The sequence below is a fragment of the Falco naumanni genome, chromosome 4, assembly GCF_017639655.2.
Source record: "Falco naumanni isolate bFalNau1 chromosome 4, bFalNau1.pat, whole genome shotgun sequence".
Lineage (NCBI taxonomy): Eukaryota > Metazoa > Chordata > Aves > Falconiformes > Falconidae > Falco > Falco naumanni.
This window is the reverse complement of record NC_054057.1, coordinates 70,242,075-70,253,164: the sequence shown is the minus strand read 5'-3', so window position 1 is coordinate 70,253,164 and position 11,090 is coordinate 70,242,075. Positions and strand designations below refer to the sequence as shown.

At 44.2% G+C, this 11,090-nt stretch overlaps 1 protein-coding gene across 2 annotated transcripts; it reads right to left on the bottom strand.

Moving 5' to 3' along the window:
- Window positions 1–1,907: 1,907 nt before the first annotated feature.
- On the bottom strand, window positions 1,908–11,019 carry DEXI (Dexi homolog). Of its 2 annotated transcripts, XR_005827566.1 has the most exons (3): window positions 9,887–11,015; window positions 7,219–7,392; window positions 1,908–2,568 (listed from the first exon to the last, which is right to left on the bottom strand). XR_005827566.1 is itself a non-coding variant. In XM_040592255.1 (2 exons), exons 1-2 carry the CDS (start codon window positions 10,400–10,402, stop codon window positions 2,496–2,498), a joined length of 342 nt encoding a protein of 113 aa, XP_040448189.1. In that variant the 5' UTR covers window positions 10,403–11,019; the 3' UTR covers window positions 1,908–2,495. The 2 variants fall into 2 exon arrangements, 1 of the variants encoding a protein (XP_040448189.1); XM_040592255.1 differs by lacking the exon at window positions 7,219–7,392 and having other exon boundaries at window positions 10,134–11,019.
- Between the last annotated feature and the right edge of the window lie 71 nt (window positions 11,020–11,090).

The window sequence follows — 11,090 nt, the reverse complement described above, 5'->3', positions numbered from 1 at the left end:
ATGTCTTCCTGAGTGTGTGAAAACTGACTTACTGCACACCAAGTCACGCATCTGCTTTGCAGGCAACAATACAGTGTTTTGGTTGTCTTTACACATCATTTTTTTTAAAAAGTATTAATGAAAGTGAGTATTCCTTTTTACAGTAGCTTGTAGTACCTATTGAAAATTATGTTCTTTTTTCTCTTGGAAGCATTAAGAAATCACTGCTGGCTTCTGAACATGATGAGGTGCTCAGAGCTTTGTATTGTCAGTTAATGGAAAGTTCTGGGTGCAAGGGAGACATGTTGGTGCTGCTGGCACTTATCAGTTCAGTGGGTCTGGAAATGGAGAAATCCTTCTCAACAGGCAATGTGATTTTGCAATGCCAACTGACAGGCTGTGAGTCCAAAATCAGAAGATAGAAAAGTGCTGGCTGAAGCCACCTGCTAATAACAGCAAAAAGGTTTTTTTCATCCTTTCAGCTTTTTGCCATTTAAAGTTCTAAAATCAATAAAGTTTCAAGTCTGGATGTTCTTGTGGCACAAAGCTCACCCAGAATGCTTTTGCCAAATGAGTGCCTTGTATATAGAGGACTGAATTCACTGGCTAGCCTAAAAATGCTGTTCTGATTAAATCTGTGTTCTAAAAATCTTTTAGGATGAGAGAAAAATACTACTCTCTTTATGTCCATGCTCTTTTTTTGGTCAAAGAATGCCAAGGCTTGTGTTATGTTGGTAGTCAAATCCTGTAATCTGAGTACTTTCCTTATCCTTTAAATGTATGAAGCTGAGTTCTTCTAAGGAATCAAAAATCTTGATCTAAGATTCAGAATCTCCAAAGTTAATTACTTGGTGGAATTTGTATTGCTGGATCTGTGCACCGTGTGGCATTAACCCACTGCAGGGAATTGATTACAAACAAGTAGACAGTGCTGTAAGCACCTATAATAACAGACTGAACCCTGTTCTTAAAATGGTGTACATGTGACCCTGAAAAATTAGTGTAATCTGTCTCTGTGAACAGCAGGAATTTCTAATTATATAGGCAGCAGGAATGCCGCCTTCAGGAGCAAAATTCAGCCTTTCTTGTGTTAGTACCAAATGGGTATGTGAACACAAGCTTAACAAGATTCTAAACTTGGCTATTCTTTATACAGGTGCCTAAATGGGGATTTAGTTCCCTAATCAGTGTTTTAAGGCCCCAAACTGTATCTGATGGAACCTATCTTGGAGAAAAGCTCCTTAGTTCAATGACAGGGCTTCACCTCTTGCAGAGCAGCTGAAAATTGCATTTGGGGCACAGAATTTTGGGGATTGGGAGCTAATTTCTACTGCACTAGGAGTCTAAAAAATGTCATTTAACTGCAACACACCAAGAGCATCGGAAGGTAGGATTTTGATACCTAAGTTTCTGCCATTGTTTCCAGGGGGATCTACACCATGAGCCTCTTGTTCCCCCATACTAGCTGTCAAGAGACGTGTGACACCATCTGTCTGTCTGGATCCAAACGCCTGAGTTGGGAGCAGATGGTAGGGACACAGACTGCAGAGGACAGACGGAAGGCATAGAGAGAGTTCAGGAGAAATGTTTTCAATTCTGCTTTATCTGAAATGTTCTTGATATATCAACTTGGCTTAACTACACAGTTACAAAAATCAGATGTTTCTAAAAAATACAGTAAACCAAACACAGCCTAATGCCTGCCCTTAATGTGGGTTTCCTCCCCGCCGCAGTGCACGCTTCCTGCTGTTTCAGTTCAGGTCTGACTTCTTTCAGTAGTTGCTCATGAGAAGGATTTCCTACATGCTGGCCATCTCTACAATCTGGAACTACTTCCAGGTACCTGTAGGAAAACTGGAATTTCCTGGAAAACCTGTTTCAATTATTTTCTGTTCAAAGTGAAAAGAAAAACTCCAACACACAACTGCTTAACTTTTTCATGGAAAAGGTCAGTCTTTATTGTATTGCTTTCACATCTATACATAGGAACATGAGCTTAAACAATCTGCGAAGTATCCTGTGTTAGATAATGAATCCATCTGACTTATATAAAATTCACTCTCTGATCTATTTCAAAACTCACAATTTAAATAAAATATTTCACTAGCACAGTTCTTGCCGTAATACTACCCTGAACAGAACCTCCTTGCAGTCACTCCTGCATATTTTCCCCTGAGAGCACTGTCTTTGAACTACTGACTGGCAGCGTTTTCAATGTGTGATTGTAAAACTTGCTTAAGCAGTTATGTAGAGCGTGTCCTTTCGAGTGACGGTATTTATTCAAAAGTTTATCAAGTCTGAGTAACATCTTGATTTTCTGTTATAATAGAACATAGCTTATATTATTTGTTCATACAGTCCATCCCAGAATTGCCTATGGAAGCCTGGTGCAATGCATGAATCACTGCAGTTAATGCACACTCAGGAGGCAATGATCATGGAGAAAAGTCACAACTGACAAGGTCTGATCACAGTTCTTCTTGTTGTCTCCTTGTCCTTCTTTTCATCTCTACGTTTCAGAGTATATAGTTTCTTTCCATGACTTGATCCATTAACCTGGTCATAATCCATTTCAGGTGTTCAATGAATCTGTTTAAAAGAAAACACATAAATACAGAGTAACCCTCTATACCCCAAATGAACAAAGAAGTCAGTGTGTACATTTTATATACATATAGCACCATGCCATTGACTTGGTTTTTTTTAAAAATAAAATAAAAAATCACACCTTTTGTGACTATGGGTAATAATTCTTTGACAAGTAAAGGCCTGAACAAACTTTCCAAGAAATCAATGTAACAGTTTCTGTTAATGCCAGAGCACACTAGTCCTTGGTGCAATTTTAATAAAGGTGTGAAGATATTAGTGTGAGGGGGATGAGAAGAAGCTGTCAGCCACAGTCCATCATGTCAATTAGTAAGGGTTGTTCTGAAGTGAGTACAATTAGCTGTGACATCCAGTGGGAAATCCTATTTTATGCTAGGCTTGATATCAGTAGACCTACCTATTAGAACTAATTTTTGACCTGGGTACATTTTCTTAACCAGATACTGTTCATTAGACTGTTGCTTTTTGTATAGTTATGTATTGCCTACATTTGATGTAGCCTCTGATTTTGGTTGCTTTCTCTTTTTCTTCTTTAGAGTCACTTTGTGCAAAGTATTTTGGATCCCCTGCTAAGTAGTTACACAGTTAAATATGTTGAGGTAACTTCTTGGGGTTACTGACAAGAACAAAGCGGTTATATTGCTTGATCCCAGTTTATCTCTTTTGCCTTGACTGGGTCAAAGTATCTGACAGCTATCAAGAGGTGACTTTTTACTATCATCAGAGGTAAACACAAGGCCTGAGCAGCCGCCTGAAGTAGAGCCAGAGCTGTGGGCTATGAAGGTGCTGGGCACTAGCATCCATTTGGTCTTGTGGTCTTACACAGGGCTAATTAATGTAGTGTAGAACGGTGCAGCTCTGAAGGGGGATGATTGTCTGGGGACGAATCTGTGTTGAAGAAGAGCTGAGGTACAGAAGACCAAAAGCAGGTCCCCTGGCTGCTTTGCAGCTCAGGAGATCATCTGCGCTGTTTGGAGCAAGTCTCTGGAAGAAAAGCTCTTCCCTCCTTCCCCTTTGTAGGTATTACAGGCCTCCTGCGCAGTGTGGAAAGGCATATACATATGTAAAGACATATATGTTACCCTACACAGTAAAGGTGCTAATCTGGTCGTATAATGGGAAGGGAGTTTGTGGTACAAAGCCGTAACAGAGCTGCTAACAGAGCTGCTTTAAGCATGGAGCTCTGCCAGAAGGCTCTCCCTGGGCTGCAGGACGAAGCACAGCCATCTCCTGCTCCCCCCTTTCTGTGCTTGGAGCGAAGCCTCGGCAGGTCGATGTCGGGTTGTCTGGCACGAGGGGTCCCGAGGCAGGAGGGCTGCTGCCACTGCAGGGGCACGAGGCATAACAGTCTGCGAGGAGTCAGAATGAAATGTGATGGTCCGACGTTCTGCATGAGCATGGACAGGCTGGGGCATCCTTAACAAAGGCGTTCCAGGAACCCAAAAGCAAACAGGCTGAGAGCGCTAGTGGAAAGGTTCTGCTACGGATTGAAAGCAGGTTAAAATACTGGAAGCAAACAATAAGGCTTGGTAGGACAGAAGTCAGCAGCAGTCAGCAGTAGAGTATACCAGGGACCAATTTTTATTCCACATCACTGTTAGTGACCCAGAGATGAGAGCAAACAGAGAAATCCTCAAGACTGCAGAAAGTAAGTCCTTTTAGATATTCAGATGCTGTACTGAGAGCAAGGAACTCCAGAAGGATTTCCTAGCACTGAGTGGGCAAAAGGTGGCGGGTTTGGAAAACATTATTAAAGGGTTGGGCAGCCATGTGCCTTCTAATATCCCTTATTCTACCACTGTGGATTCTGGGAAGGGCAAAGAGAACAGACTGCAGATTTGGGTCAGTCCTGTGCCCCCAGCAAGCAGCCCTGGCCCGTCGGAGGCAGCGGAGGGCTGGGTGGTCACAGTCTGGCTCATCGTGACCTTCCGTGTTCTTATGTGTCACTTGCTGTAGTTGCTAGATCAGGAACAAGAAGCACTTTTGTGTCCAGTGAGGTATGTCTATCACACATCGATCAGCTACTGTACCCTGCTAACAGTGAGCAGATGCTCAAAATCCTGTCTCCTGAACAAAGAACAAGAAAAGGAAAAACAGCAGCTCTGACAGGACACTCATTTAATGTTTATCCGACTGTGCTTGCCAAGTTGAACTGAAACCTCTGATCTACAGCAGACAGTTCAGGGAGACTGCTAGTATTCTGCATTGTAGATCAAATTCCAGGCTGACTTAAAAATAGCACAGCAAAAAAAAAAGTGTTGGGCCTCCAAAGCCAAGTATAAAGCTGTCTAAGGGACGTTTCAAATATTGCTACAGGGTTGCTAGTCCAAGACTGGAATGTGTAGTGACAAACACTAAATGGAGGTGAATAACACAACTGACCAGGATATTAACTTTTGCCTTTTTGTTCAGCTGATTAAAAGTCTGTCCTTTAAACTTCATCTGAACCTGGTTTTTAACAGAAAATTTCAAAAAACAACGTAAACTGAAAAGTTAGTAAATGCTGTAAAATCTCAGAACTACAGCCTTCCAATAGCCTAAAAGATGCCCGTAAGCACTGTGTTGCTAGCATTAGAAGAAGGAACTTGGTCACGATATTTTTGTCCGTTCTGTCTGTGAAGTTACTGTTCTTCACAATTCAGGCTGGACCAAAGGAAACATGGTGACTGTGTCTTGCAGTCGGGCACTGTCTGCTTTGTTTCCCGACTTTCTGCAAGGGTGTGCGTCGCATCTCATGGCCTGTTTGGGCTCTGCTGTCTGAGCAAGCCTCGGGTCTTTTTTCTGGTCCTTCAATATATAACCTTAAGACTATTAACTGAACTAAACCTGTACCCAGCAATGAATCATTCAGTACATGTCACCATTTTCCACTATACCGTTATTTTCCATATATGGCTGCTATTCGTCTTTGCCCTTTTAATCACATGTATTAGAAACATCTTCGTGTCCTCGGAGAGCATCATCCAAACTATTCAGCTATTTTTCTAGGGTTTTTTTCCCCAGTTTGTGGCCAAAATACTAAAACTCAGCTGGGAAAAGAAAGAGAGCTTGACAGTTTTGCTGAAGAAAGGGAAAGATGTAGCCACTTCTGTGTAGTATTAAATTCTTTGGGACAGCTGTACTCCATATAAACTAGAATCATTATGAGGGGACAAATGCAAAGAGTTGGACTGGCCAAATATAAAAACTAAATCTCTCTAAACAAATTATTCTTTTCTCCTATTTTAGGATTGCTAGTTTCTAGCTAAACTGTAGTGTCATTTTGCCCCTCCACCAGAGGAAACAAACACGAGGCATTAAATTGCATTTGTTTCTTAATTCCTTTGACAACTTAAAAATTGTAATTGGCTATTGCCACATATCAAAGCAAGTTGATTACAGTAAATTTCATTTTTGCAAGGAAAAAACACATAATTTGGGGTTTTTTAAATGATTCTTTAAAATCACTTGTGGCTGGGACTTCTAACCCATGAAACAGGATGGAACTATTTCTATTCTAAATTTGATGTCTCTATTTTCTATGCCTCATTTTAATTCATGTTATTAACAGCAGCTTTTGGAAAACTTAAAAATCTGCCTCCTCTCTTTGCATTATATAAATGAATGCATTTGGTAGAAAATCACTTAGGACTGTCTCTGGCTGTGGTTAATGAGTCTGTAAGGCCAGTTCTTCAGTTAAGCATGATTTTGTCTTCCTTCCATCTAGGATGGAGGTCCTGCTAAGAAGAGACAGAGTACAGAAGCAGAGCTATCAGGGGAGTTTGAGCACTCAACTTCTATTAATTCTAGAAACATCTAAGAATTCAAAACACAGTTCTAAAAATCACAGCTATTGTTCTTAATCCTGTTACTGTAACTCATATAAAATAGCTGACTGATCTGTACTATGGAGTTAACAAGCCACTTTCTTTTTTTTTTTTTAGCATGGAAATTTCTACTAATAAGGGGAGAGCACAGTGAAAAATGACAAGGTAAAACAAGTAACAGATCACTGTGTTCACTATTTTTATGATTCCGAGTCTGAAAAGGAAGAAGTTAGGAGGTGGCTTCTGATGCGTTTGTGTGTATCCTGACACTGCTAGTGATAACATTCTTCTGATCTGTTCCTTTACATGGCATCTCTGGTTTAGAGAGATGGAATGGAGGCATGAGTTAAACTCAGAGAAGACATCACTGGCAGACGCAGGAAGGAGTCCAACATGTTTATTTCCCACTCCACTGGGCCATGCTGTCTCTCACAGACACAGCCTGCATTTCTAATTGGCACTAACTATATTGATGAGCTAGTGAGTAAAGCTATTGCTTGGATTCAGGATTTCGATGCTGGCATTCAGCAGAAGTGCCGAGTCACAAGTTTTTGAGTGCTTGATTTTGCTTACTGAAGATATTCATCATAACTCACTTTGATGGAAAAATATAGGTAATGCTTGTATTGTAAGATTAAATAAATCCAGTGTTTCCTGCGCACTTTTCATTATTGATTACTTTTGCCTCATTTTCTTTCTGATTAGATTGCTTCATGATGAGTCACATCTGATTTTAAGAAGGTACAAGGAGAACAGTCATATCACCTTATTCCAGAGGACTTCCAAATACAATACGGAACCCGGCACGCTCACACTAAAACAGTACCTGACATGAGCAAGCTCAATTCTGCTCCGTTTACACAGATTGATTTCTCCATTTGAATAGGACAGGAAGCTTCTTTCAGCTGCTTAGTTGTCTGCCTTCAGTCTCTGCCAGCAATTATGCTCAGAAACCTGGACATAATTTTGCTCCTGTTAGTTTATTCAAGTGAGGGGTTTGCTGCAAGAGAGAAAAGAGCTCTTCTGATCCACATGCCCTTTTATTTTTACATCTAAATTAGCCTTTCCACATTTTGCAGAACTGCCTCTTGGGATTTCCCCCCTGTGTTTTCCTGTCATGCATGCCACTCACCTCCTGGGTGCAAGGCATCGCTCGCTAAATGCATGGAGCACACTGCAAGGTTTCAGCTAAGGCTAATCATAGCTTTTTAGCAGTAATCACTGGTGAGTCACATGAAGAAAACTCCTCTTACATTTAATGCAGAGTATGCCTATGTATTTTTCATCTCTGCTGGTAAAAATTTTTCCTGCAGTGCCTTGTGAATCCTCAGCACTTCTGGGTCCAAGCGCACAGGGCAGGTGGGCAGCCTTCCCAGGCCTATGCAGAGCACGGGTTACACTCGTACAGAACTCGGGTCACTGCAGGCTAGGCACCAAGGGGATTCAAAAGTTCCCTTTCAGTGCCTTCTGTTCCCTAAGCAGAGAACACAACTCCAAATTAGGGCCCTCTTCTGCCTGCCTTGCTAAGGAATTGGTGAGGAGGAATGGCACAGAGCAGTGCAGAAACCTGTAACCAGGCTTTTAACACAAGCTCCTGCTCACAGTGGCATGGCAAGTCTTTGCCTGGTAGCTAAACAATTATGCAATTTGTGGTTTGGTTGCTGCATACATACATATATACATATATATATATATATATGAAGCAGAGTAATAGTACACTTTTTGCTCTCTAATAGTTGATCTAACTTGCAGGATTTGATTCCCAGTGGAAACCGCCACCTAACATGACAACTTCCACATGAAAGGATCAAGGCTGGATGGTACCTGTGCAGGGTTCTCTTTTCTCAAGGTGGATATAGATTGAGACTTACTTCAGAGCTTTGTGAAGACCTCTGCATTTTGATTTCTACATATGGAGGTGACATGGTTTTATAGTTAGAGTATCAAGAAATTGGAAGAGCTGCTCATCCTATTAATATGAAGGAAAACTTCAAGAAGCCCATTTATCTGCACTAAGCAGAATTGTGCTCAGACCCTACACTCTGTCAAACTATGTATTCATGTAGTAGGAAAAATCCACCGAGGAAAATTACGTCTGTTCTCCTTAGGTCTTCCTGAAAACTAGCTGCAACTCACCATGACAAATCCTGGTCAGCAAAAAAGCAATTAAAAAAAAAAAAGTATTTTTAATCCCTGTATTAGATGGTGTTGGAGTGATAAGATTTGGGGTTTGGGGAAAAAATATTTTGTTGGAGAAAATGGCTAGGGCTTTTCTCACCAAAGATTTTGTTTAAATTTCCATTAGTTTATATGAAATTCTTTCCTGGAATACAAAGCACGTGTGTTACTTGCCCAGCTGGAGAGGAGGAGACAGCCCCAAAAGTAGCCAAGTGTGTTTTGTAGGAAGTTTAGTTCTGCTCCAGACCTTCTATTCCAGCAGAAGTGATTCTAATCCAGCTGCTTGGGATGGAGCACCAAATGTTGGGATGGACACCTTCATTTGCAGTAACTATAGGCAGAGGGATTTCTTCAGTAGCAACAAAGATCCGTGTCCAGCCCCAACACACACACTTGTTATGCTGCCATATGCCTTTGATCAAGCTTTGTTCAGCTGTGTTTGTGCAATGTTACTCCAACACTAAAAATTTCCATTTTTTTCCTTCTGAACTATTGACCAAAATCAGCCACTATTGCTTTATATGGAACCTGACCAGAAATATTTAGGAGATAGCTTAAACCTGTGTGAAAGACAGCACCACAGGACAGGTTTATTTGGTTTGGTTTTTTTTTTTGTTTTGTTTTATAATTAGAAGACTGATTAAAATAGCTTGATGTTAAATGGTATTTCTATAGTATGTTCACCAAGGTCATGTTTGTAACCTTAGAATAGCACTTTCTATTTCTGTAATTTCAAATGGAAAATACAAAGGTATGTTAAACTGATTTTCAAATTTAGGGACAGTATTTTGCTAAAATTTCTACTGGCAGATTTGCTAACACATTTTATTTTAAACTGTGAATGTTTTCATTAACATACATTTGGCACAGAAAGTCCTAGCTAGAAATAGCGGTTTTCTTCCCAATTGCATTTCAGCATTTTAAAATGCTAAACCCTTACAACATGTCCAGAGTTTTAGTATCACTCGAAACTACAACAATAAATCGATCAAGCAAACCCTGGTGCTACGGTTAGCATGGGAAGAACGGTGAGCTGGTCGGTTTCTTATTATCCGAGATTCAGGTTTTAAAGGGCATCTGACTAAGGCGGATTTCTGGCTGCAGTACGGTCTCTGAATTTTAGTATTAGCCTGGATACTCAGTTCGGCTCACGCTGCTTTCCAGCCCGGATTAGCAAAGCCGGGGGCCAGCTGCGAGCCGCTGCAGCGGCCCCGGAGCGAGCGGCAGCGCGCGGGGGCGGGACACCCCGAGATGCCGCGCCGGGACCCCCCGGGCGGCGCCGTGCCGGGGCGAGCCCGAGGAACTAAAGGACTTACTTCCCTGGCGAGCCCTTTACGTGTCCGCAGCCCTGCCCGGCGGCGGCGGGTCCCGGTCCCCCCGCCCCGGCAGAAGGGGGGCCTGTGGAAGGGAGGACGCTGCGCAGGAGCCGAGCCGCAGCGCGGGCATCCTGGGGCCGGGGCGGCCCCCGAGTCACGGCCGCGCCGGGACACCGGCCCCAGCCCCGCGCCGGCCGCCGTCACCCCGCAGTCGCTTCGGAGCGCCGCGGGGCGTTACTCCAAGTACCCGTCAAAGACATCCAGCTCGCTGTCCGTCTCGTAGAGCACGGAGCCGGGGTCGGAGAGCACCCCCAGATCCACCAGAGCCTGGTCCATATCCTCGGGCAGGAAGACGATGCCTACATTGAGAACGATGTACTCCATCAGGAAGGCATAGTACAGGATCAGCACGTTGACGAAGAACAAGCCCACGTAAAACATATAGGGCAGCACCAACAGCGCATGGAAGGCCCAGGACTCCAGCGAATCCAGCCGCGCCGAGACCGCGGCGGGCATGCAGCCGTGCGGGGCTGCGGCGGGCTCGGGCGGCGGGGGCGGCGGGCACCGACCCGCCCGGCCGGCGCGGAGCCGGGAGCGGGGCGCTCAGGACCCGCGCTCCGCAGCCCCGACGGCAGGAGAGGGCCGAGCCCCAGAGCCGGGGCCGGGCCCTGGGAGGAGGCGAGTCCCGCGGGGCGGGGGGCACAGCCGCAGCGCGGCCCCGCGGTCCCTTCCTGCCCCGGAGGCGGAGGCGCCGCGCCAGGCGGGCGGGCGGCCAGCGCGGGCCTCAGCGGCGCTGCCGCAGCCCCGCCGTTGGCAGGAGGCTCCTCAGGGCATCTCCCGCCCGGCTGCTGCAGTCCCGCCGCCGCTCCCCGCCTGCCCCCCCGCAAACTTTGCGGAAGGAGCCCGCAGGCGCGCTGTGCCGCTGGGCGCCGAGCACCGCCACCGCCAGCCGGCGCGGCAGGACCCCTTGGTTTAAAGAACGTAGTCAAAATTTCTTAGTGACCAAGTATCCTTTATTGGCAGCGCTGGATGCACGGGGGATCCTTCCGCCTAACGTGCATGTTTAAAGTAACTAATTATCTTATATTTATACAATAAAACAATGAATATTCAATTAATACCTATACATATTCATCACCTAATCCCGCCTACTCTCGCTTCGTATGTTAATTAGCTTATCAGTCCTTTGCGCTTGCGCATATTC